At 49.6% G+C, this 26,076-nt stretch overlaps 1 protein-coding gene across 2 annotated transcripts in view; it reads left to right on the top strand.

The window, feature by feature from the left end:
• MPPED2 (metallophosphoesterase domain containing 2) overlaps window positions 1-26,076 on the top strand; it is a 179,221-nt gene that overhangs the window by 33,143 nt on the left and 120,002 nt on the right. For both annotated transcript variants that reach the window (XM_038765084.1, XM_038765085.1), the window contains exon 3: window positions 14,656-14,837. In XM_038765084.1, the coding sequence (XP_038621012.1) occupies window positions 14,656-14,837 (182 nt within the window). The remainder of the gene's footprint in view (window positions 1-14,655; window positions 14,838-26,076) is intronic.

Here is a 26,076-nt window from a genome sequence, read left to right as displayed (position 1 = left end):
GGAAGGGGCAAACATTATGATAAGGTGAGAAGGAATGGGGTTGGATACACAGGTGGAGGGGATGGATTTTGAGACAAAGGGGGCATTGCCTTAATGGAACTCTCCAGAGGGGTGCCACATACCCAAATTCCCAGGAAACTCACAATGCTGGGCTCCTGTTTGTCAGTGTGAGTTGTGTCAGCGTAGTGATTTTATTCAGCCAAAGTGATGATGTGGGACTTTCCCAACATGACACAGGTTTGCTTTGAACAAGTTTACTGGGATAGTCACTATCTCCTTTGAAAAGGTAGGTTAAGATAAGGCTTTACAGAACTTATTCCTATGATTAGACTGTGAGCCCACTATTGGGTAGGGACTGTCTCTATATGTTGCCAACTTGTAATTTCCAAGCGCTTAGTACAGTGCACACAGTAAGCGCTCAATAAATACGATTGATGATGACGATTGATGATTAGCATTCTCTATTCAGGAGCAGGCCGGCCTCTGGCTTGACCAGAGATCGAATTGCATCTTATTCCAAGAGAGGGTGATGCTGTCTGGGCAAGAGAGTAGCATGCAGCGTGCCTCAGTGGAAAGAGCACAGGCTTTGGAGTCAGAGGTCATGGGTTCAAATCCCAACTCTGCCAATTGTCAGCTTTGTGACTTTGGGCAAGGCTCTTACCTCATTTGTAAAATGGGGATTAAGACTGTGAGCCCCCCGTGGGACAACCTGATCACCTTGTAACCTCCTCAGTGCTTAGGACAGTGCTTTGCATATAGTAAGTGCTTAATAAATGCCATCAAAAGAAAAAGAGCACTGAAAAGATATCCTGAGGTTTACTTTCACTGTGGGCTGAGCTTGTGAAGTAGTAAAGTAGTAAATCCTTACTATTCCTTCACAATGAGAGTGATCTTGCAGTTTTGTCTGGAATTACTATTGTAAATTCTGCTTTTTAAATTGTAAGCTTCTTGAAGGCTGGAATCTTGTCTACCAACTGTACTGTATTGCATTCTTCCCAAAACTTAGTACAGTGCTTTGCTCAATCAAGGGTGTTTATTAAGCACTTTATAGATTGAGTGATAGAGATCACAATGTTTGCCTTTTACAGTCTCACTGACCAGAAACTAGGTTCATGAATTGTTGGCCTAATTGCATATTTAACAAGTCAATTAACAGATCAAAATTGATTGAAAAATGAGCAAAGAATATAATTTTAAAGTCTGTTTCTGATTTTAAGTGAAGAAAAACCACAAGATCTACTTCATAAAAGTCAGTGGCCCATTTCAGAGTTCATTTGAAGGACCAAAGCTTTGGTAAAAGCTAAAAGTAAGGAATCTACAACTGCATTTACAATTAAAGACAGTGGGACTCCACAAAAATATTTAGAATGTAAAAAGTACAGTGTTGACCACATAGTAAGTGCTAAACAAATACTATTACTAATAATTTCATCATCATCATTGTTATTAGGTCAATTTTGGGACCCCATGATCTTCTATTTGGTTAGTCATTCACCACACTCTCAGCTAAAATTGTCCAAAACTATGCTCAATATTTATACAGAAGACACAATGTAGTCCAATCACTTCAATAATATATACTTGTGTTATAACCACAGTAAGCAATACATCTCCACGTAACATCTACAGGCAAATATCTCATCACAGTATGGGATATAATGGAGACAGGATAGGTTATCTAAACATTCTTCAATATTAAGTGCCTATGTCTGCTGAGCACTTTATTAACTGCTTTGGAGCATTCAATGCAAAGAGACAACATGATTCCTGCCTTTGAGGCAATAACAATCCAATAGGGTGGTGATTACTTCTTAGGTGATGTCTTTGACAGTGTTTTTACTGCTTCTCCATCTTTGTCTCTATCTTTGAGAATTTTTAAGTACTGATCTTTTATCATATTCAGGTGCTTAGGTAATTCATCTGACAATTATTAGTTCATACAAATTAGACTTACAGGAGATACCTGGGTGGCCCAGATAAGTCCTTGCGTGGGCCCAGGCTGGAACTGGCTAAGGCAGAGGCGTTAGATTGTCTTCCAGCCAATCAAACAATTATAATTATTGAGCACTTTCTGAGTGCAGAGCACTGAATTAAGCACATGGGTGAGTACAATGCCACAGAGTTGATAGACTCATTCCCTACTCCCACAGAGCTTACAGTGTAGGCAGGGAGACAAGTCATGGGTAGGGAACATGTATATTAACTCTATAATATTCTACTTTTCCAAGAGCCTAGTACTGTGCTCAGTACACTGTAAGTGCTCAAAAACCATTGATTGATGGATTGCCGAACCAAGAAGCTGATCTGAAGTGGAAATGTCAGAACTCTGTCCCACAGAGTGCTACAGCACATATGAGATCCTGGAACCTGAAATCTTTAGGGCAGCTTTGAAAGTGAGCTCAGTTCACTTTTGATGGAACTGCTTTATTGTCCTCTACTTAAAGTGGGGGCTGTGAGGAGCCAGAGGCACCCAAATCTGACCAGTCTTATCCCTAGGAGTATGTTTCTCTCCTGGCCTTTGAGCTTTCCCATGCAAAGCTCTCTCCTTTGGTACCATAATCACTCCTTGCCAATAAACCCAATGTGATGCCAGTACAATCTTTTCTGTCCTGTATAATTACACATGTGTAATGGGAGAGTCTTGTACTGATAACAGTTTGCACATTAAATCAGACTGGTCTCCATTCCCAGGGCATGTCTCATACACTTGAGTCCTCTAATGATTTTCTCAGATTGCCTCTTGTCCTCTGATAAATGGATATATTGGTCAACCAATCAATAAAATTTCTTGATTATGTACTAGGTGCTGAACACTATACTAAGCAGTTGAAAGCTGAGTGAGTAGAAGACATGATCCTTTTATGTATCTGCAACTGTCTGTGTGCTTAGAGAAGATGGCTTCTAAATCCCTGTAGAAACTGGAACACTGCTTCAGCATCTGTTCATCAAAGTGGTTTATTTAAAAACTTCACTTAGTTCTTCAATAATGTGTGTTTTCACTATGTATTTGGGTTAGAATTATGTTTGAGCAATAGGGATAATTCTGACATTGTCTATCTGTATAGAACCTGTTCATTCAATCGTATTTATGGAGTGCTTGTTGCGGTGCTAAGAGCCGCAGATGTGCACATGTGTGTGTGTGTGTGTGTGTGTGTGTGTAGTCAACAGATCAAGGCTGATGTACACTATAGTACGTGATGAATCCCTCATTAAGAAAAATGCACATGTAACCGATGCATTATAGGGGAACTCAGTGTACTAGCAAAATATAGAGAATAACAACTTCTTGCTAGAGAGAACGTATGGAGAGAGGAATTCTGGGATTATTAATTGAGGCAAGGTGACTTTCTTTAGCAGATTATTCAGAAAAATATACTAATTAAATAGTTAATAAGTCCCAGACAGAATTCTTGGCTCAAAACAGAATGTTCTTTCATTTTGAGGGCTTGAAAAAATGTTTATTTTTCCCAACACCTGAAGAGCTACATGTAAAACTTTAGTGTATCCTCTAAAATGGAGTTGTTTTCCTATTCATCAAGCCTGAAGGTCTAATACTGAGGTGAGGTAGACCGTATGACTGATCGATTCTCAGAGTAATTTGTAAATGCAGCCACCATTATCTTACACGTTGCACTTACTCCAGGAGAGCACTAACCATCTTCAAGATGTGCTCTATGCACTAATAAGGTTGGTGTGGTGGATTATTAGATCTGCCGTTTGAGAAGGACTCCTTGGTTGTGGTAGTATGGAACTCCTGCCTTAACCTATTCTATCCCTCTGCTGTGCTTCCACCCCCGTGCACAAAGATAATGCAAAAGTAATTTCCCTAATACAAACAAAAGTCATTTTTCCAATAAATGTACAAAAGTAGTTCCCTCTACTATTCTGCTGTCGGGCAGAAGATATAGCAATTACCTTTTACCCTGGGAGAATTATTGCTTTAAGGAGCCACATATCAGCATTTCAGTGGAGGGAGAAATAGACAAAATCAGATCATCTTTTATTTCCACCTATTTCATGTTTGGCTGCAGAAATCATAAACATTGTCCTAAAAAGTTCATATGTATTCATATTACTTTAATAAATACGCGAACAAGTGTATTTTGGTGTTGGGTTTTTTTTTTTGTTTTTTTAGTATAACATGGTTTGGCCTTGCAATTTAGGGTTTTGCTAAACCCTGAATCGTTATATAGCTGCAATGGTGACTGCTGTTCAAAATATACTAGCTCGCTTTATTGCCAATGTGCTTTTAATATGTTTATAGGCAGTGATGACCTTTTCATACCTTGAATGGATGATGGTGGCCAGCACATCCGGATTAAGAATTAGATCACTGTTTGTCTGCATTGCACTTTGTAGTCCAAAAGACGGAAAGAAGACGGAGTGCAGTTAGCCTAGTCAGATAGAGTTAGCTGATAATAGAACAGTGTTGGTACAGCTGGTCAGCAGTGAAAAGACTCAGTGTTTTCAGGACGTTTGTTGGTATAATAGTGTGGGGGGGAAACACCCACATTATATACTTTGTGAAGGTCACCCATGTTAAAATTTCAGAATTTCCTATATGTTTAAACCAAACTTTACTACTAACTCAGATAAGTAAAGGAACAGGATAAAAATCAGCCCTGGATAGGTGAAGAGTTCATTTTTGCAGAGACACGGGATTGGATGTAAAATCTTTTTCAATTTTTTTTAAGGTATTTGTTAAAGCACTTACTATGTGCCAAGCACTGAACTGCGTGCTGAGACAGAGAATAATAATAATAATGGCATTTATTAAGCGCTTACTATGTGCAAAGCACTGTTCTAAGCTCTGGGGAGGCTACAAGGTGATCAGGTTGTCCCACATGGGGCTCACAGTCTTCATCCCCATTTTACAGATGAGGCCCAGAGAAGTGAAGTGACTTGCCCAAAGTCACACAGCTGACAATTGGCAGAGCTGGGATTTGAACCCATGACCTCTGACTCCCAAGCCCCTGCTCGTTCCACTGAGCCACGCTGCTTCTCTGGCATGCTGCTTATCTTGCAGATGCAAGATAATTAGACTGTACACAATCCCTGTCTCACATAGGACTGACGGTCTGTCAGAGAGAGGAGGTTTTAATCTCCATTTTCCAGATGAGGTAACTGAGGCACAGAGAAGTTACATGATTTGCCCAAGGTCACACAGCAGACAAATGGCAAAGCCAATATTAGAACCCAAGTTCTCTGGCGCCCAGGCTTTTTTCTCTAGGCAACATTACCTTCTAGTTTTTTAATGTCCCACAACCTTCCTCTCCAAAACCCATTGGAGTCCTCTCATCCATAGATTTATCTGACCCTCCAAAACCTTTCAATATTTTCTACGTCCTCAACAAATGTTTATTGATTATCCATGTGTTGCACTATATCAGGGACTTGGCATCCATATTAAGAGGAAAAAGGGTACAAATAAATTAATTGATCAGTCATTCATTCATTCAATCTTATTTACTGAGCACTTACTGTGTGCAGAGCACTTGGGAAGTTCAAGTTGGCAACATATAGAGACGGTCCCTACCCAACAGTGGGCTCACAGTCTAGAAGGGGGAGACATAGAACAAAACAAAACATATTAATAAAATAGAATAAATATGTACAAATAAAACAGAGTAATAAATGTGTACAAACATATACATGTATACAGGTGCTGTAGGGAGGGGAAGGAGGTAAGGCGGGGGGATGGGGAGAGGGAGGAGGGGGAGAGGAAGGAGGGGGCTCAATCAATGGTACTGAGCATGTACTTTGTGCAGAGTACTGTACTAAGCACTCGAGTCCCTCGAGAAGCTTACAACTTAATAGGAAGAGGCAAATTAGAAAAGGCAAAGTTGGCATGACAATTACAAGAATGAGTTGAGAGGAGTTTCTGGGTCATGGAGTGTGCTGGCAGGCTGAGGAAGGAGGGGGCTCAATCAGTGGGACTGAGCGCGTACTTTGTGCAGAGTACTGTACTAAACACTCGAGTCCCTTGAGAAGCTTACAATTTAATGAGACAAATTAGAAAAGGCACAGTTGGCTTGACAGTTACAAGAATAAGTTAAGAGGATGTTCTGGGTCATGGAGTGTGCTGGCCGGCTGGAGAATGGGAGTGGGTAATCAGGGAAAGTTTCCTGGAGGAGGTGAGGGTTAAGCCATGAAAGAGAGGAGAGGCTAAAGTGGCTTCTTAGGCAAAACTTTGGTGACAAAAGATGAGGACCGACAGGTGTTCAGGTACGCTTGGCTGAAATGGGAAGTTTTGATCCAGGCAAATCATAATTCTACTTAGAGAAGAATTCGACTTTCACAGTTCTTGACAGTCCTTCTAGTATTGCTAACTTGTCCCTGTTCAAATATAGAGTATTTTTGATGGTTGCTGTTCTAAATATAATAATAAAAATGATGATGATGATGACATTAATTAAGTGCTATGTGCAAAGCACTGTTCTAAGCACTGGGGAGGTTACAAGGTGATCAGGTTGTCCCATGGGGGGCTCTCAGCCTTAATCCCCATTTTCCAGATGAGGTAACTGAGGCACAGAGAAGTTAAGTGACTTGCCCAAAGTCACACAGCTGACAATTGGCAGAGCGGGGATTTGAACCCATGACCTCGGAGTCCAAAGCCCATGCTCTTTCCACTGAGCCACGCTGCTTCTCTAAATATGCTTTTATGGCACCATCTGTGCAGTTTAGAGATGTTAAAATTGCTGGAAGAATCTGCTCCTTATGGTCAGAAAACATTTTCTACCTCCCAAATGTTTAGTACAATGCATTGTACCCAGTGGATGCTCAATATTATTACTGCTACAATTACTAGGGCTCAACATTAAAGATTGTTCTGACAGGTTTTCGCAGGTTTGACACTTTAAAGGTGCAATTCTCTCTTTCTAGAGCATTCTGTTTTGACCTGTCCAAATTCTCTGTTGCAAAAATAACAGAGAGTTTAGACAGATTCATTAAATCATATTTATTGAGCGCTTACTGTGTGCAGAGCACTGTACTAAGTTCTTGGAAAGTACAGTCACAATGGAATGCTCAAGAATTATATTATACTATATATTATATACAGAGCAATTCATAATGTGAGCAGTGATACTATCTTTGCCAAGTCCAAGATAGAAAAGATGTCAGAATCAAGTATATTATAATTAAATCATTAAATTAATATATCTTTTAAAATTAAATTAAGTGCCCAGTTAGTTATTCCTTCAAACTTCTTGAATAAGAGGCACATTTAGTAGAAAGTGTGGTTTTAAAGGGAAGGTTGAGAAGGCGTATATGACAGGAAATCTCATGATCACATCGTTTTATCTCCCTTTGGTCATATTTTTTAACAATTCATTAATGAAACTGCCTACATAACCTCCTTTTTCTGGCATGCCAAAAGTGTTTTAGCCAAATTTGTCTATAAAACAATTCTGAGAAATATGATGTTGCTAGACACTTGAAATTACACTAGTCAAGTTGTTAGTTTTTTTAAAAAAATCCTTTGTGCAGAGTTTAGCTGTTCCCAAAACTGGACTTTAGAAATATTAAATCACCCTGGAAATGAGCAATTTGGGCAGGGCACCGAGGAGCATTTGTTTAGGAATGAGAAAAACGTTGTGGTATGAAATGGTCACCTGTGAGCAGAGCCGGTGGATTTGGTTGCACAGAACATTGCACCCAGATTTACTTTTCTCATGGGCCTAGGATACCTGTGGTTGTGACCCCAGACCTTCCTCAAGCAGCAACTTGCAGCTGCACCCTATTCAACACCTATGGGGCCCTTCTGGCTCCTTAAGGCTATTTGGGCATCTTCAAAGGATGAGGGGTAGCATTCTTCCAGCAGCATAGCAGTAAAGGGGAGGGAGACAACCCTCTCTTGGCTTAGAACAGCCCATGCTCCCTCTCTCTTGGGAACAGAATTGGTTCACCATATCTTGTGTACCCCAAGGATTTAAGAACAATTTTTCCAGTCCTTTTCCTTCCATTAATGAAAAAAAACAAAAACTGTGGATTGAGTTCCTGCTGAAGCTGTCTGATATCAAACCAGCACTTAGAACGGTGCTTTGCACATAGTAAGCGCTTAATAAATGCCATTATTATTATAAAGACCTGCATTGTTTTCCATTTAGTGGAAAACAGTAGCCTACTTTCTATCTATTATTGTTTGTGCTTTATCATGGCTGGTATTCACTCCAAAACTTTCGTTAGTTTTACGGTGCTTTGTCAAGTTTTTTCTAGGACTGTGCAGTCATGCTTGACTAGAACAGATCGCTTCCCTCCAACCATGATGTTATAGTCCCGTAGAATCTGGACTGGTTCATGCCGGCTGGGACCCAGGGGGAATAGGCTGGGCTTGAATCAGTCAATCAGTCATTTATTGAGCATCTACTGTGTGCAGAGCACTGTACTAAGAGTTTGGGAGTGCACAATGTAAAGGAGTTGGTAGATATTTTCGCTTTCCAAAAGGAGATTATAATCTAGAGGACTGAACAATGGGAAGCAGCATGGTGTAGTGGATAGAGCAAGGGCCAAGGAATCAGAAGATCATGGGTTTCAATCCTGGCTTCACCACTTGTCTGCTTTGTGGCTTTTGGCAAGTCACTTCACTTCTCTTTGCCTCTGTTACTTCATCTGTAAAATGGGGATAAAGACTGTGAGCCCATGTGGGACAGGGACTGCTTCCAACCCAATTTGCTTGTATCCACCCAGCATTTAGTACAGCACCTGCCACAGACTAAGCACTTTACAAGTACCATAATTATTACTATTATTACATCTTTGAAAAACTTTCTTTTCCGTCATTTAGCACTCTTTTATCATCCTCTGCCCCCACCCCACCCCCCCCATCTCCCTCTTACAGATAGAACTATGGAGAAGGAGGAAAATGGTGGTGGTGAGGATGGGAGGGCCACTGAGGGCACGGGGGCTAGAGACAGCAGCTGAGGTGCTAGTGAATTGACTCCCCATGTCTCGGAAGTCAGTAAGAATAATTTCATGTTAATTTCTCTGTCTCTCCTTAACCCTGCTAAAATGGAAGTCTGGGCCCTTTATTGTCCTCATTAGGATCTGGGCAAGCCTGGGAAACTATAGCCCTGTGGCCTCCATGATGTTGGGCTGGGTTCAGTGTCTTAGGCCTGGGTAGGCCTGTCCCTTGTAAAGCTGCTCCAATCAATCAATCAATCAATTGTATTTATTGAGTGCTTACGGTGTGCAGAGCACTTTCTGACATCCAATCTGACATCCTGTGTCCTCTGGCTCTACTGAACCTCATCTCTTCCTCTCTAAATGATTGGCAGGTACCCCTTGCTCCTCTAGACTGAAAACTCATTGTGGGTGAGGAATGTGTTTGTTGCATTGCTATACTGTTCTATCCCAAGCACTTAGTGATGCTGATGATGGTATTTGTTAAGCGCTTACTATGTGCGAAGCACTGATCTAAGCGCTGGGGGGGGGAATACAAGGTGATCAGGTTGTTCCATGTGGGGCTTACAGTCTTAATCCCCATTTTACAGATGAGGTAACTGAGGCCCAGGGAAGTTAAGTGACTTGCCCAAAGTCACACAGCTGACAAGTGGCAGAGACAGGATTAGAACCCATGATCTCTGGCTCCCAAGCCCGTGCTTTTTCCACTGAGCCACACTGTGTAACTTAGTGCTTACTGGAGTACTGTGCACACAGTAGGCACTCAATAAACATGATTGACTGACTGACTTCCTTTTCCACCAACATCCCACTGCCCCAGATTTTTCTTCAAATGTAGTTTGGGGTGTTTAGATATGTGTATCAGCTTCTTCCAAGCCACTCTGTATTGTACTCTCCCAAGTACAGTGCTCTGCACATATTAAGTGACTGATGGATTGATTGTCCCAGTGTCTATCCTTCTTGCTGTTCTACTCCTTCTACCCCCTTTCTTTAGGATGATTGATCTCCTTGATGCTCAGTCTCCCTTCTCCACTTCTGGTGGAAAATATCCTTTTATCTATGTTCATTCATTCATTCAATCATATTTATTGAGCGCTTACTGTGTGCAGAGCACTGTACTAAGCGCTTGGGAAGTACAAGTCGGCCAACAAGTTGGCAACAAGTCGGCCAACAGTTGGTCCCTACCCAACAACAGGCTTAGAGTCTAGAAGGGGAAGACAGACAAAACAAAACATGTAGACAGGTGTCAAAACCATCAGAATAAATGGAATTATAGCTATATGTGCATCATTAACAAAATAAATATAATGGTAAATATGTACAAGTCAAATAGAGTAATAAATCTGTACAAATATACACAAGTGCTGTGGGGAGGGGAAGGTGGTAGGGTGATGGGGATGGGGAGGAGGAGAGGAAAAAGGGGGCTCAGTCTGGGAAGGCCTTCTGGAGTGAAACTGAGCATTGCTCTCATTTCCCCCTTGCTTGACCATTATGTAATTTTTTTTATGGATATTTGTAAAGCACTTACTATGTCCCAGGCATTGTTCTAAGCATTGCAGGAGGTAGTAATCATCATAATAATAATAATTGTTGTGGTTGTTAAGTGCTTACTATGTGCCAGGCACTGTATTGCGCACCGGGGTGGATACAAGTAAGTGAAGTTGGACACAGTTCCTCTCTCACCTGGGGCTCACAATCTCAATTCCCATTTTTCAGATGAGGTAACTGAGGCACAGGGAAGTGAAGTGGATTGCCCAGGGTCACACAGCAGACACGTGGCAGAGCCAGCATTAGAACCCATGACCTTCTGATACTAAGGAATCACATCGGACACGGTCCACGTCCTGCATGGGGCTCACGGTCTTAATCACCATTTTACAGATGAGGTCCCCGAGGCACAGATAAGTTTTTTGACTTGCCGAAGGTCACACAGCAGCCAAGTGGTGGAGTTGGGATTAGAACCCAGGTCCTTCTGACCCCCAGTTCCATGCTCTATCCACTAGACCAAATTGCTTCTCTTCACTTTTTCACCCCAAGTGTTTCTCAGAGAGGGTGTCATAGAAAATTTGAGATGAAGTCAGATGTCTGTGAAGTTGTAATGTTCAGATAGAGAAGGAAAGGAGCAGGAGGCAGTGATGAAGTAAAAACTGCTAGCTCTAAATGGTGTGAATACAGAGGGGAGGGAGTCACCACAGCCCAGTCGGGCCTTGAGGTGAGGCTGTTAGATTAGTTAGAGCTACATTCTGGATGGTTAATAATTTTAAATGATAATCACAATGATGTCCCTGAGACAGATTGTGATGGGCTCCCGAGGGAAGTTGCCCACAGTGAGGATGAAGTTGCTCTTGATTCAGGAGAAGCATTTGAGAATTAACTGAGATGGGGAGGGCGGTAATCCAGTGGGGGAAAAGGGTATGCATTCCCATGTCCTAGCATGGGAAGGTTATCCAGTCTTTTGGGGAAGGAGACGGGGAGGAGGTGAAGGAGAAAGGGTAGGGGGAAGAGAGAGAGAGAAAGAGAGACTTGAGCACAATGTGGTCTATTCCTGCAGTGCAAGCAATTTTCATTTTTCTTACTGTCTAGGGAAAGCAAAGCATTCTTAGGCTAGCGTAGACACTGATAAGATTGTAGCCGCTGAGACTATATGTTTGCTTTGTAATATATTTCACAAAAATTTCAATTTGCCCGCAGTAATGGGAAGGAAGATGCCAAATAAGAAAGCTCTGCTGCATAGAATCACAATTCTGCCCTGGTTGTTGGTGAGATCTCAGTGGATTAGTGAATTTTCTCTGTGGTAACTGCATTATTAATTTCTAACCCTTGAGGGGACAATCCATTAATTGTAGGTTGAAGCTAAAATTTCTTTTCCAGTTTCCAATTAGACCCAATAGTGACAGACAGTCTGGGTGCCTTGTAATCATATGATCTGTTCTTTGTTTTGGTAACAAGGGGTCAAAGATTAGCTAAAATGAAGTGAAGGAAAAGTAGAAACATTTGTAGGTTGTACCTCAGAATCCTTTCTTCTCTCCCTGAGCAAAATGGCATTTACAAAACTGTTTCTATAATTTGAAAGCACAATTAAGCAACAGTGAGACTTGCACTACCAGACAACATTTTATTTTTATTGTTGGTAATATTTGCAGTCTTGTATATTGGATCACACATTCGTTGAGCATCTCTGGCTGGAGATAATACTTGCATCTCATAACTCATTTCCCACTGAAGTTCCACCGGGGGTCTAGTGGGACATATAGTCAGGGCTGGCTTCAGATCATCAATCGTATTTATTGAGCGCTTACTGTGTGTAGAGCACTGTACTAAGCGCTTCACATGACAGGAAGGTGAGCAACCTTGTTGGAGAGCCAGTGAGTGGGAGTGGCGGTTCCTCCCAAAGAAAGCCGAGGCCAGACCTTTGCCTCCCCCTGCCCCACTCTGATTATTGCAGCAGGCTTGTTGGTTGACTGATATGGACGTGGGGAAGCAGCATGGCCTAGTGATCAAAGCAGGGTTCTAATCCCAGCTCTGCCACTTGTCTGCTGTGTGACCTTGGACAAGTCACTTAACTCCTCTGGACTTCAGTTACCTCATCTACAAAATGGGGATTAAGATGGTGAGCCCTAAGTAGGGTAGGGACTGTGTCCAAACTGACTAGTTTATGTCTTCCTCAGCACTTAGTGCTTGACACAGAGTAAGTGCGTGACAAATACAGTTGTTATTATTCAACCGCGGGTCCAGGTCAGGATCTTGGGGCTCAGCAGGCCAGGAAAGGGGGAGACAGTGATGTGGTGGAGGTGTCAGTGGAAAGATTTCCCCAAAGTGTTACGGGTGACATTGTTAACGTTATTCTGTGTGCCCATGCAGCATAAGATAATGACATCACATAATAATAATAATGATATTTGTTAAGCGCTTACTATGTGTCAAGCACTGTACCAAGTGGTTCTAATCCTGGCTCCACTACTTCTCTGCTATGGGTGAGTCAACTTCACTTCTCTGGGCCTCAGTTACCTCAACTGTAAAATGGGAATTAAGCATGGATTGTGTCTAATATGGTTATTTTGTATCTACCCCAGTGCTGAATACAGTGCCTGGCACAGAGTAAGCGCTTAATACCAGAAAAAAATAATGGAAAGAGAGGGGGCAGTTAACTTTTCCCTGCCCCAGGGAGGCTAGATATTTGAAGCTTGCCCTACACTGGGTTCTGACACAGTGAGGGGTTTTCACTATATATTTTGGCTAGAAAGATGAGGGAATTTCAGATGTGTCTGGATGTGACTCACCCAGGTGTTTTGGTTTTTTTAAAATTGTATTTGTTAAGCTTTTACTGTGTGCCAGGCACAGAACAAAGCATGAGGGTAGATATATTCTAATAAATTTGGACACAGTCCATGTCCCACATGGGGCTCACAATTTTAATCCCCATTTTACAGATGCGGTAACTGAGGCACGGAGAGGTTAAGGACTTGCCCAAGGCCACACAGCAGACAAGTGGTAACACCAGGATTAGCACCTAGGTCCTTCTAATTCCTGGGCCCATACTCTATGCACTAGGCTACGTTGCTTTGTTTGGAAAAAAAATAATTGGAAAAAATAATTTGTACCCATGCACGCGGCATCCAAATGAGTGAGGACTACAGTGTGAGTTATTTCTAACATGGAGTTCTGTGAGAATGAAGTACCTATATTATAGGAAAACTGGGTGTATATCTACACTTATGGCAATTCCTTACGCTGCAAGGCCTTATCTGATATATAGACATTCTTGCTACCTTAGATAATTAAAATTGAATGTCTGACCAGTCATATCCACATTTCAACACTTAGCTTGCCTGATGCCTTTTTTCCCCTTGGTTGCAATTACGTGATTGGTTCTGTCTTCTAGCTTTCTGACTCTCAAATCCTAGTACAATGCAAATGCCCAGAAACGTTTAAACACACCCCAGGCAAACTATGCCTTTTTGTTGTAGGTGATGCTATGTCATTTCATTCTTGAAAAGTTGATTTAGTCTCAGTGACTTGATAGATAGGACTAGTTTATTGAAATAAAGAATTACTGTATCAGCACCAGTTCTAGACAGTTAAGATTCTTTTTTACTCTATTTCTTGCATTGTTCAGCAGCCTGTGCAATCTCCTCTAATTTTCTGACTGTCTTAAGAGAAGCTAATTGGCTGTGAAAAATGAGGAAAGAATGTCACTGCCTCTATCAACAAATCTGCTCCAGCAACTTGAGTGACAGTGCATACTCCAACCTGCTTTGTAAATTAGTTCATTGGCTGAGTTGATCATTAATACGCAGGAAAGAATTAGCTATTAATCGCATCATATGTCTGGCACCATCAATTAGAGCAAACAAGATTGGCAAAATCTTAGTTCCTAAAATTGGGTGTCAGGGCCTTGAAGGTTTACGATAATTTTGGTATCAGGATTTGGGGCCGAGCCTCACCTGACAAAGAAAGCGGTGCCATGTAGAACTTTATGAATTTTTCCCTTTTTTTCCCCCCCGATCAGGTAAGTCTTTGTGAATTATGCTGCCTGCCTGAGGATAATGATTGGCAAAGCCTCTTTTTCACCAAGAGGTTTCCCCTGTTCCATCAGGCGCACCTGCTATTTAATCACAATGTGTGTGTGTTTGTGTGTTTGTGCGCGTGTGCGGGTCCCCATGCATGCTGCTATTGCTTTGTATTTATTTGAAGTAATACATGTGAGGGGTAAAATGCATTTAACTGTTATGGGATCTGTTATGTCTGCTTTAGGGTCGACCCTATCCCATATGACACTCCAAAACCAGCGGGCCACACGCGGTTTGTCTGCGTCTCAGACACACACTCCAGAACAGATGGCATCCAGATGCCTTATGGGGACATCCTTCTCCACACAGGCGATTTCACCGAGCTGGGACTGCCCTCAGAGGTTAAGAAGTTTAATGACTGGTTAGGTAAGGAATTATTGCGTTTTGGTGACCCCAATTAACCTTTTCTGTCCAAGTGTCAGTCAGTGACTTCTAATTGAATTAGAACACTTGGTAGCTAGCTCATCCGTTCTCCTATGATGTGTGGTGTCTAGCCCTAATATAATTCTGTTAATTAAATATGAATTTTAGCCGGTTAACATCAGTGTGCCTCACTTTAGTGCCCGGACCTCTGAGATCTGTGGCAGAGAGGAAAAAAAAAAAAAAAAAAAAGCTGTGCGGAAAATCTCACGGCAGGCAGTTTTAAGTAAAGTGTTTACATAAGCTCATATGCACGCACAAGGCGAAAACCAATGAAGTTTTATAGACTGTAGGAAGTTCAGTGGCCCTGTGGCCTTTGCCGTACTGTGACCTGACCGTGATGTACAGGATTAAACAGTTTTGGAAAATGAGAACGGTGGTATAGAAATGTGTAACCGGGAAAGACGGAGAACAGCTCCCAGGCGGAGTATCAGGGTAACAGCATATGGTTGGGAGTTTTTCCAAATGAATTTAAAGACTGTCGTGGAAACTTCACACAGCCCCCATAGTCTCTCTGAATGAGTCAGGTAAAATGTGCCTACCTTCTCCCTGAAAACCCCAGGTACTGTCAAACTGTCCATTGACGTTAGTGTGACCATTAATAGGATAATAGCAGCACAGTGGGTGTCTTGAAAGACCAACAGAAAAGGGTTAAGCCCTAGATGTTGGATTTTTCAGTCAGGCAGGTGTCAGACATTAGCATTACAAGGGAAATCATGCTGTCTGCCTTGTATTACCATTTCCCCTTGGGGCACTAGAAGGAAGAGCAATCTAAGAGATGGGGGGGGGGGGGGGGTAGGGGAGGTAGCAACTCTTCTGAGACATTGGCAAGGTATTTTGTGGTTTTGTTTTTAAAGCTTCCAGAAGACTATTCAGAAGCCTTTTTTTTTTTCAAGGTTAATTCTTTCATTCCTTTTGATGACTGAATTGAGACAGACAGCGGTGCAGTGTCCTGGGTAATCTTGCCTCTGCCGCTGACCTTGTGGCAAACCCACTTAATCTCCCTTTCCCTTAGTGTCCCCCTCCGGGGCAAAGGATTAAACCACCTGCCTCTCAGGATGGCTATGCAGATTAATCAGGAACCAATTGTGACTAATATATTCTTGTCTTCCATTAATTAGTAATATTAGTACTAGCAGGAGAGTGACATGAATGAACTATTTATCCATTAACATTTGCAAGATAATCCAAAACTGGGTAGACAAATATTTAATAACTTTAAAATGGGTAGGTGAGCACTGTGAACTTTAGAAGAAAGAATGCTATGGAAATATGAGGAATAACAATATTCAGTGATCTAAGGCTAGGGCAACACAGGGTGAAGCATCAAACACATTTTCTTAATTTGTCCATCTCGTTAGCCAAACTGCCTATAGAAGATTTTTTTTTTTGTCTTGCATGTCTCCTTCATGGACCAGATTATTATTACAGGTAGTAATTGCAGTAACAGAATTAAGCATTTTGGTATAGAGCAATGTATTTTATTTTGGTAAATCAATCGTATTTATTGAGCACTTACTGTGTGCAGAGCACTGTACTAAGCACTTGATTAAAGTATATATATATATTTGGTAAAGTATATACAGGTGGATTTAGACATGGTCCTTGTCCCCTGGGGAGATGTGCAGAGCCTAAGAATATAAATAGGGGAATGGATGAGATGGAGACAGACACATCAGGAATGATGAAATGATAAATCATTAAAACACAAAGATAAAAGCAAAAATCAGAAGGGGGGTTGTGGCTAGAGAAGCAGAATGTCGGGCTCCTTGGGAAATTAGTCCATGGTTCACCCATATTGCTATACTGTACTCTCCCAAGCAGTTAGTACAGTGTTTTGCACACAGTAAGGGCTTAATAAATACGATTGAATAGATGAATGACCACTCTAGCAGCCACTGGTCTTCCAGGGGTTTTATAGAAGCCTCAGGCAGTGAGTGTTTTTCTCATTCCTGTTGGGGTGGAGGAAGGCAGGAGGGGATGGAGCCTCCCTCCCGGTGGTCCAGAGGAGAGCCCATGAGAGGCATCTTGGCGGTCGCACAGCAGCAGCTCTTATCCTCCTGGCCCAGTTGCTTTGCTCAGGTGCAGCAGAGCAGGAGGAGCCTTTATCCCTGCTGCCCGGCATCCAAGGGCAAATTAACCAGACAGATGCTAAATCTCCACTCCCTTTCCATGGGTGGACATGTCATAAGACAGGCATGAAAATCAAATGCTGATGCTTCCAAACAGAACTCTTAAATATGCCCCCTCCCAACTTCTAACATGGAGCAGAAATGGAGGAACCCAATTGGCAGAGGGTGCAAGGAGTAGAAAATCCAAGGGTCCTTTGGGAACTGTGAGTCCCATGTGGGAATGTGCTCATCCTGACAATCTTATATCTGCCCCAGCACACAGAACATTGTTTGACAGATAGTAAACGTGTCATAGCATTAAGAAAAAAGCATCTTCCTCTAGCCATGGCATAAATGTATGGCCTCCTATTTCCCTCAGCTGGATGTTTGCTTGCATCATGCCCCCTTAGCAAGCAGCATCACTTGGCAATCACTCTCCTGTTGCAGTCACTAGTACTTCAAGGAAAGACTCTGGGCTTTCTCCATGGGACCTTCTCAGTGACAAAGCAGATACTTTGTCTAGCTCTCTTCCTCCCTTCAAAGCCCTACTGAGAGCTCACCTCCTCTAGGAGGCCTTCCCAGACTGAGCCCCCTTTTTCCTCTCCTCCTCCCCATCCCCCTGCCCTCCTTCCTTCCCCTCCCCACAGCACCTGTATATATGTTTGTACAGATTTATTACTCTATTTATTTTACTTGTACATATTTACTATTCTATTTATTTTGTTAATGATGTGCACCTAGCTTTATCTCTCTTTATTCTGATGACTTGACACCTGTCTACATGTTTTCTTTTGTTCTCTGTCTCCCCCTTCTAGACTGTGAGCCCATTGTTGGATAGGGACCATCTTTATATGTTGCCAACTTGTACTTCCCAAGTGCTTAGTACAGTGCTGTGCACACAGTAAGCACTCAATAAATACGATTGAATGAATGAATGAATACTTTGGAAGCACATATTCATATAACGTTTGGCCTAGTGGTCTTTATCTGATTTATGTGTGGGTGGTGATTGGCACCCCTGAAATATTGTTGCCTGAACCAAGGGTTATTTAGATGAATATTGGGAGAGTTTAATATTAGTAAAAAAAATGAGTCATAGGTTTTTCCGTCACAAAAATAGATAAGATTAATTTGGGATTAACGACCACTGATATATAAATTACTAGCGAGAAGTTTAAGGTGCCCTATAAATGCTAAACTGTTATGGAAGCAACACACCCCAGAGAGATTTATTGCTTAGCAGGAGAGCCAGTTCTCATTCTTTTTGTGGTTTCTGTTTACATTCTTTCTGTATCCGGCTCTAATTGTTTTACAATGCCCGTCCACATCTCCAGCTTCCCACACTTCTTTGCACAGGTAACCCCAGTTTTTCCAGGGTTCCTTTTTCTGCAGAAATTCTTTTTGTCTGGAAAGCAGTCTCTATGGTTGCCATAATAGCTTTTCCCCTTCCCTTTGCTTCTGGTATGGATCTGGCCTGAGTCTCCTCCACTCACTGTCTTAGAGAGTTTATAATAAAATAAATAATTGTATTTGTTAAGCAGTTGCTATGCTCAAGCACTGTACTAACGGCAGGGAAAAAATACAATACAATTTGCTCTTCTCCACTTACATGACTTTACCATCTTTGCACAGATGACTCCCAAATCTCTCCTTCCCTCCATCTCTACAATTTTCTCCTGCCTCCAGGACATGACCATTCTCATGTCCAGTCAACTTCATATCCCCAGAACCCATCCTCTTCCTAACTTTTCTAGATCTTTCAATAGACATTTTCCCTGTCTCAAAAGCCTCCAAGCATGACTTCATCTTTGATTTGTCAGTGACTTTCACCACTTATATCGGGTCAACTGCATAAATATTGTCAATTTTTCCTTCATAGCATCTCAAGGTCTACCTCCTCCACTCCAGTAAAACAGCTTCTAGTTCTGATCATCACCAATCATCATCATCAATCGTATTTATTGAGCGTTTACTATGTGCAGAGCACTGTACTAAGCGCTTGGGAAGTACAAATTGGCAACATATAGAGACAGTCCCTACCCAACAGTGGGCTCACAGTCTAAAAGAAGACAGGGGCACACTGTCAGGGCCAGGGATGCAGGGGCAGGGGAATACGGTCAGGACCAGGGAGGGAGAGGCAGGGGAAGACGGTCAGGGCCAGGGAGGCAGGGGCAGACGGTCAGGGCCAGCCTGGCAGAGGGGCAGGGGCAGACGGTCAGTGCCAGGGAGGCAGGGGTAGGGGCAGATGGTCAGGGCCAGGGAGGCAGGAGCAGATGGTCAGTGCCAGGGAGGCAGAGGGGCACGGGCAGACGGTCAGGGGCAGAGAGGCAGAGGAAGGGGAATACGATCAAGGCCAGGGAAGCAGGGGCAGACGGTCAGGGCCAGGGAGGCAGAGGGGCAGGGGAAGACGGTCAGGGCCAGGGAGGCAGGGGCAGAAGCAGATGGTCAGGGCAAGGGGGGCAGACGGACAGGGGCAGGGAGGCAGACGGGCAGGGCCAGGGAGGCAGAGGCAGAGGCAGACGGTCAGGGCCAGGGAGGCAGGGGCAGACGGTCAGGGCCAGGGCAGCAGAAGGGCAGGGACAGAGGGTCAGGGAGGCAGGGGCAGACGGTCAGGGCCAGGGGGGCAGAAGGGCAGGGGCAGACGGTCAGGGCCAGGGAGGCAGAGGGGCAGGGGAAGACGGTCAGGGCCAGGGAGGCAGAGGCAGAAGGTCAGGGCCAGGGAGGCTGAGGGGCTCGGGCATACGGTCAGGGCCAGGGAGGCAAAGGAAGGAGACGATGATCAAGGCCAGGAAGGCAAAGGAAGGAGACAACGATCAAGGCCAGGGAGGCAGGGGCAGGTGAAGACGGTCAGGGCCAGGGAGGCAGAGGCAGACGGTCAGGGCCAGGGAGGCAGAGGGGCACGGGCATACGGTCAGGGCCAGGGAGGCAAAGGAAGGAGACGACGATCAAGGCCAGGGAGGCAAAGGAAGGAGACGACGATCAAGGCCAGGGAGGCAGGGGCAGGGGCAGACGGTCAGGGCAAGGGAGGCAGGGGCAGACGGTCAGGGCAAGGGAGGCAGGGGCAGACGGTCAGGGCCAGGGAGGCAGGGGCAGATGGTCAGGGCCAGGGAGGCGGGGGCAGACGGTCAGGGCCAGGGAGCCAGGGGCAGACGGTCAGGGCCAGGGAGGCAAAGGAAGGAGAAGACGATCAGGGCCAGGGAGGCGGGGGCAGACGGTCAGGGCCAGGGAGCCAGGGGCAGACGGTCAGGGCCAGGGAGGCAAAGGAAGGAGAAGACGATCAAGGCCAGGGAGGCAGGGGCAGACGGTCAGGGCCAGGGAGGCATGGGCAGACGGTCAGGGCCAGGGAGCCAGGGGCAGACGGTCAGGGCCAGGGAGGCAGGCGCAGATGGTCAGGGCCAGGGAGGCAGGGGCAGACAGTCAGGGCCAGGGAGCCAGGGGCAGATGGTCAGAGCCAGGGAGGCAGGGGCAGACGGTCAGGGCCAGGGAGGCAGAGGGGTACAGGCATACGGTCAGGGCCAGGGAAGCAAAGGAAGGAGAAGACGATCAAGGCCAGGGAGGCAGGGGCAGACGGTCAGGGCCAGGGAGGCAGAGGCAGGGGCAGACCGTCAGGGCCAGGGGGGCGGGGGCAGACGGTCAGGGCCAGGGAGGCAGGGGCAGACGGTCAGGGCCAGGGCGGCAGAGGGGCACACGCAGATGGTCAGGGCCAGGGAGGCAGAGGGGCAGGGGCAGACGGTCAGGGCCAGGGAGGCAGGGGCAGAGGCAGACGGTCAGGGCCAGGGAGGCAGAGGGGCAGGGGCAGACGGTCAGGGCCAGGGAGGCAGGGGCAGAGGCAGACGGTCAGGGCCAGGGAGGCAGAGGCAGACAGTCAGGGCCACGGAGGCAGACGGGCAGGGGCAGACGGTCAGGGCCAGGGAGGCAGGGGCAGAGGCAGACGGTCAGGGCCAGGGAGGCAGGGGCAGAGGCAGACGGTCAGGGCCAGGGAGGCAGGGGCAGATGGTCAGAGCCAGGGAGGCAGGGGCAGACGGTCAGGGCCAGGGAGGCAGGGGCAGACGGTCAGGGCCAGGGCGGCAGAGGGGCATACGCAGATGGTCAGGGCCAGGGAGGCAAAGGGGCAGGGGCAGATGGTCAATGCCAGGGAGGCAGAGGAAAGGGAAGACGGGTCAGGCCCAGGGGGGCAGGGGCAGACGGTCAGGGCCAGGGAGGCAGGGGCAGACGGTCAGGGCCAGGGCGGCAGAGGGGCACGTGCAGATGGTCAGGGCCAGGGAGGCATAGGGGCAGGGGCAGACGGTCAATGCCAGGGAGGCAGAGGAAAGGGAAGACGGGTCAGGGCCAGGGAGGCAGGGGCAGAGGCACAGGGGAAGATTGTCAGGGCCAGAGAGGCAGGGACAGGGGAAAACGGTCAGGGCCAGGGAGGCAGAGGCAGGGGCCGACGGTCAAGGCCAGGGAGGCAGAGGCAGGGGCCGACGGTCAAGGCCAGGGAGGCAGAGGCAGGGGCCGACGGTCAGGGCCAGGGAGGCAGAGGCAGGGGCCGACCGTCAGGGCCAGGGAGGCAGAGGCAGACAGTCAGGGCCACGGAGGCAGACGGGCAGGGGCAGACGGTCAGGGCCAGGGAGGCAGGGGCAGAGGCAGACGGTCAGGGCCAGGGAGGCAGGGGCAGAAGCAGACGGTCAGGGCAAGGGGGGCAGACGGACAGGGGCAGGGAGGCAGACGGGCAGGGCCAGGGAGGCAGAGGCAGAGGCAGACGGTCAGGGCCAGGGAGGCAGGGGCAGACGGTCAGGGCCAGGGCAGCAGAAGGGCAGGGACAGAGGGTCAGGGAGGCAGGGGCAGACGGTCAGGGCCAGGGGGGCAGAAGGGCAGGGGCAGACGGTCAGGGCCAGGGAGGCAGAGGGGCAGGGGAAGACGGTCAGGGCCAGGGAGGCAGAGGCAGAAGGTCAGGGCCAGGGAGGCTGAGGGGCTCGGGCATACGGTCAGGGCCAGGGAGGCAAAGGAAGGAGACGATGATCAAGGCCAGGAAGGCAAAGGAAGGAGACAACGATCAAGGCCAGGGAGGCAGGGGCAGGGGCAGATGGTCAGGGCCAAGGAGGCGGGGGCAGATGGTCAGGGCCAGGGAGGCAGAGGGGCACGGGCATACGGTCAGGGCCAGGGAGGCAAAGGAAGGAGAAGACGATCAAGGCCCGGGAGGCAGGGGCAGACGGGCAGGGCCAGGGAGGCAGAGGCAGGGGCAGACCGTCAGAGCCAGGGAGGCAGGGGTAGGGGCAGACGGTCAGGGCCAGGGACGCAGAGGCAGGGGAAGACGGTCAGGGCCAGGGCGGCAGAGGGGCACGCGCAGATGGTCAGGGCCAGGGAGGCAGAGGGGCAGGGGCAGATAGTCAATGCCAGGGAGGCAGAGGAAAGGGAAGACGGGTCAGGGCCAGGGAGGCAGGGCCAGACGGTCAGGGCCAGGGCGGCAGAGGGGCACGCGCAGATGGTCAGGGCCAGGGAGGCAGAGGGGCAGACGGTCAATGCCAGGGAGGCAGAGGAAAGGGAAGACGGGCCAGGGAGGCAGGGGCAGAGGCACAGGGGAAGATTGTCAGGGCCAGAGAGGCAGGGACAGGGGAAAACGGTCAGGGCCAGGGAGGCAGAGGCAGGGGCCGACGGTCAAGGCCAGGGAGGCAGAGGCAGGGGCCGACGGTCAAGGCCATGGAGGCAGAGGCAGGGGCCGACGGTCAAGGCCAGGGAGGCAGAGGCAGGGGCTGACGGTCAAGGCCAGGGAGGCAGAGGCAGGGGCAGACGGTCAGGGCCAGGGAGGCAGAGGCAGGGGCAGGCGGTCAGGGCCAGGGAGGCAGAGGCAGACAGTCAGGGCCAGGGAGGCAGATGGGCAGGGGCAGACGGTCAGGGCCAGGGAGGCAGGGGCAGAGGCAGACGGTCAGGGCCAGGGAGGCAGGGGCAGAAGCAGACGGTCAGGGCAAGGGGGGCAGACGGACAGGGGCAGGGAGGCAGACGGGCAGGGCCAGGGAGGTAGAGGCAGAGACAGACGGTCAGGGCCAGGGAGGCAGGGGCAGACGGTCAGGGCCAGGGAGGCAGGGGCAGACGGTCAGGGCCAGGGCGGCAGAGGGGCACGCGCAGATGGTCAGGGCCAGGGAGGCAGAGGGGCAGGGGCAGACGGTCAATGCCAGGGAGGCAGAGGAAAGGGAAGATGGGCCAGGGAGGCAGGGGCAGAGGCACAGGGGAAGATTGTCAGGGCCAGAGAGGCAGGGACAGGGGAAAACGGTCAGGGCCAGGGAGGCAGAGGCAGGGGCCGACGGTCAAGGCCAGGGAGGTAGAGGCAGGGGCCGACGGTCAAGGCCAGGGAGGCAGAGGCAGGGGCAGACGGTCAGGGCCAGGGAGGCAGAGGCAGGGGCAGGCGGTCAGGGCCAGGGAGGCAGAGGCAGACAGTCAGGGCCAGGGAGGCAGACGGGCAGGGGCAGACGGTCAGGGCCAGGGAGGCAGGGGCAGAGGCAGACGGTCAGGGCCAGGGAGGCAGGGGCAGAAGCAGACGGTCAGGGCAAGGGGGGCAGACGGACAGGGGCAGGGAGGCAGACAGTCAGGGCCAGGGAGGCAGGGGCAGACGGTCAGGGCCAGGGAGGCAGGGGCAGACAGTCAGGGCCAGGGAGGCAGGGGCAGACGGTCAGGGCCAGGGCGGTAGAGGGGCACGCGCAGACGGTCAGGGCCAGGGAGGCAGAGGCAAGGGAAGACTGTCAAAGACAGGGAGGCAGGGGCAGACGGTCAGGGCCAGGGAGGCAAGGACAGGGGCAGACGGTCAGGGCCAGGGGCAGACGGTCAGGGCCAGGGAGGCAGAGGAAGGGGCAGACGGTCAGGGCCACAGAGGCAGAGGCAGACGGTCAGGGCCAGGGAGGCAGGGGCAGACAGTCAGGGCCAGGGAGGCAGGGGCAGACAGTCAGGGCCAGGGAGGCAGGGGCAGACGGTCAGGGCCAGGGCGGCAGAGGCAGGGGAAGATGGTCAGTGCCAGGGAGGCAGGGGCAGAGGCGGATTGTCAGTTCCAGAGAGGCAGGGGCAGGGGAAGATGGCCAGGGCCAGGGAGGCAGAGGCAGGGGAAGGCGGTCAGGGCCAGGGAGGCAGGGGCAGACGGTCAGGGCCAGGGCAGCAGAAAGGCAGGGACAGAGGGTCAGGGAGGCAGAGGCAGGGGCAGACTATCAGGGCCGGGGGGCAGAAGGGCAGGGGCAGACGGTCAGGGCCAGGGAGGCAGAGGGGCAGGGGAAGACGGTCAGGGCCAGGGAGGCAGAGGCAGGCGGTCAGGGCCAGGGGGGCAGAGGGGCAGGGGAAGACGGTCAGGGCCAGGGAGGCAGGGGCAGGGGAAGAAGGTCAGGGCCAGTGAGGCAGAGGCAGGGGAAGAAGGTCAGGGCCAGGGAGGCAGAGGGGCAGGGGCAGATGGTCAGGGCCAGGGAGGCAGGGGCGGACGGTCAGGGCCAGGGGGGCAGAAAGGCAGGGGCAGACAGTCAGGGACAGGTAGGCAGGGGCAGGGGCTGACCGTCAGGGTCAGGGGGGTAGAGGCAGTCGGTCAGGGCCAGGGAGGCAGGGGCAGGGGCAGATGGTCAGGGTCAGGGAGGCAGGGGCAGGGGCAGCCGGTAAGGGCCAGGGAGGCAGGGGCAGACAGTCAGGGCCAGGGAGGCAAGGGCAGATAGTCAGGGCCAGGGAAGATGGTCAGGGCCAGGGAGGCAGGGGCAGGGGCAAATGGTCAGGACCAGGGAGGCAGGGGCAGGGGCAGATGGTCAGGGCCAGGGAGGCAGGGGCAGGGGCAGACGGTCAGGGTCAGGGAGGCAGGGGCAGGGGCAGACGGTCAGGGTCAGGGAGGCAGGGGCAGGGGCAGACGGTCAGGACCAGGGAGGCAGGGGCAGGGGCAGACGGTCAGGGTCAGGGAGGCAGGGGCAGATGGTCAGGGCCAGGGGGGCCGGGGCAGAAGCAGGTGGTCCGGGCCAGGGGGGCAGAGGGACAGGGGTAGACTGTCAGGGCCAGGGAGGCAGGGGCAGACGGTCAGGGCCACGGAGGCAGGGGGGCACGGGCAGACGGTCAGAGCCAGGGGGGCAGAGGGGCAGGGGCAGACGGTTAGGGTGAGGGAGGCAGGGGCAAGAGCAGACGGTCAGGGCCAGGGAGGCAGAGGGGGCAGGGGCAGATTGTCAGGGCCAGTGGGGCAGAGAGGCAGGGGCAGACGGTCCGGGCCAGAGAGGCAGGGGCAGACGGTCCAGGCCAGAGAGGCAGGGGCAGACGGTCTGGGCCAGAGAGGCAGAGGAAGGGGACAACGATCAAGGCTAGGGAGGCAGGGGCAGGGGCAGATGGTCAGGGCAAGGGAGGCAGGGGCAGATGGTCAGGGCCAGGGAGGCAGAGGGGCAGGGGCAGACGGTCAGGGCCTGGGGGGCAGAGGAGCAGGGGCAGACGGTCAGGGCCAGGGAAGTCGGTCAGGGCCAGGGAGGCAGGGGCATAGGGTCAGGGCCAGGGGCAGATGATCAGGGCCAGGGAGGCTTGGGCAGAGGCAGACGATCAGGGCCAGGGATGCAGAGGCATAGGGTCAGAGCCAGGGCGGCAGAGGGGCGGGGGCAGACGTTCAGGGCCAGGGAGGTAGAAGCAGGGGCAGACGGTCAGGGCCAGGGAGGCAGGGGCAGGGGCAGACGGTCAGGGCCAGGGAGGCAGAGGCAATGGAAGACTGTCAAAGACAGGGAGGCAGGGGCAGACGGTCAGGGCCAGAGGGGCAGGGGCAAATGGTCAGGTCCAGGGAGGCAGGGGCAGGGGCAGACGGTCAGGGCCAGGGAGGCAGAGGAAGGGGCAGATGGTCAGGGCCGCAGAGGCAGACAGTCAGGGCCAGGGAGGCAGGGGCAGACGGTCAGGGCCAGGGAGGCAGGGGCAGGGGGAGACGGTCAGGGCCAGGGAGGCAGGGGCAGATGGTCAGGGCCAGGGCGGCAGAGGCAGGGGCAGATGGTCAGGGCCAGGGCGGCAGAGGCAATGGAAGACTGTCAAAGACAGGGAGGCAGGGGCAGACGGTCAGGGCCAGGGAGGCAGGGGCAGGGGCAGACGGTCAGGGCCAGGGAGACAGGGGCAGGGGC

Source organism: Tachyglossus aculeatus, chromosome 22 (genome assembly GCF_015852505.1).
Source record: "Tachyglossus aculeatus isolate mTacAcu1 chromosome 22, mTacAcu1.pri, whole genome shotgun sequence".
Classification (NCBI taxonomy): Eukaryota; Metazoa; Chordata; class Mammalia; order Monotremata; family Tachyglossidae; genus Tachyglossus; species Tachyglossus aculeatus.
Note: the sequence above shows the minus strand (reverse complement) of the source record. Positions and strands in the feature narration are given on the sequence as shown.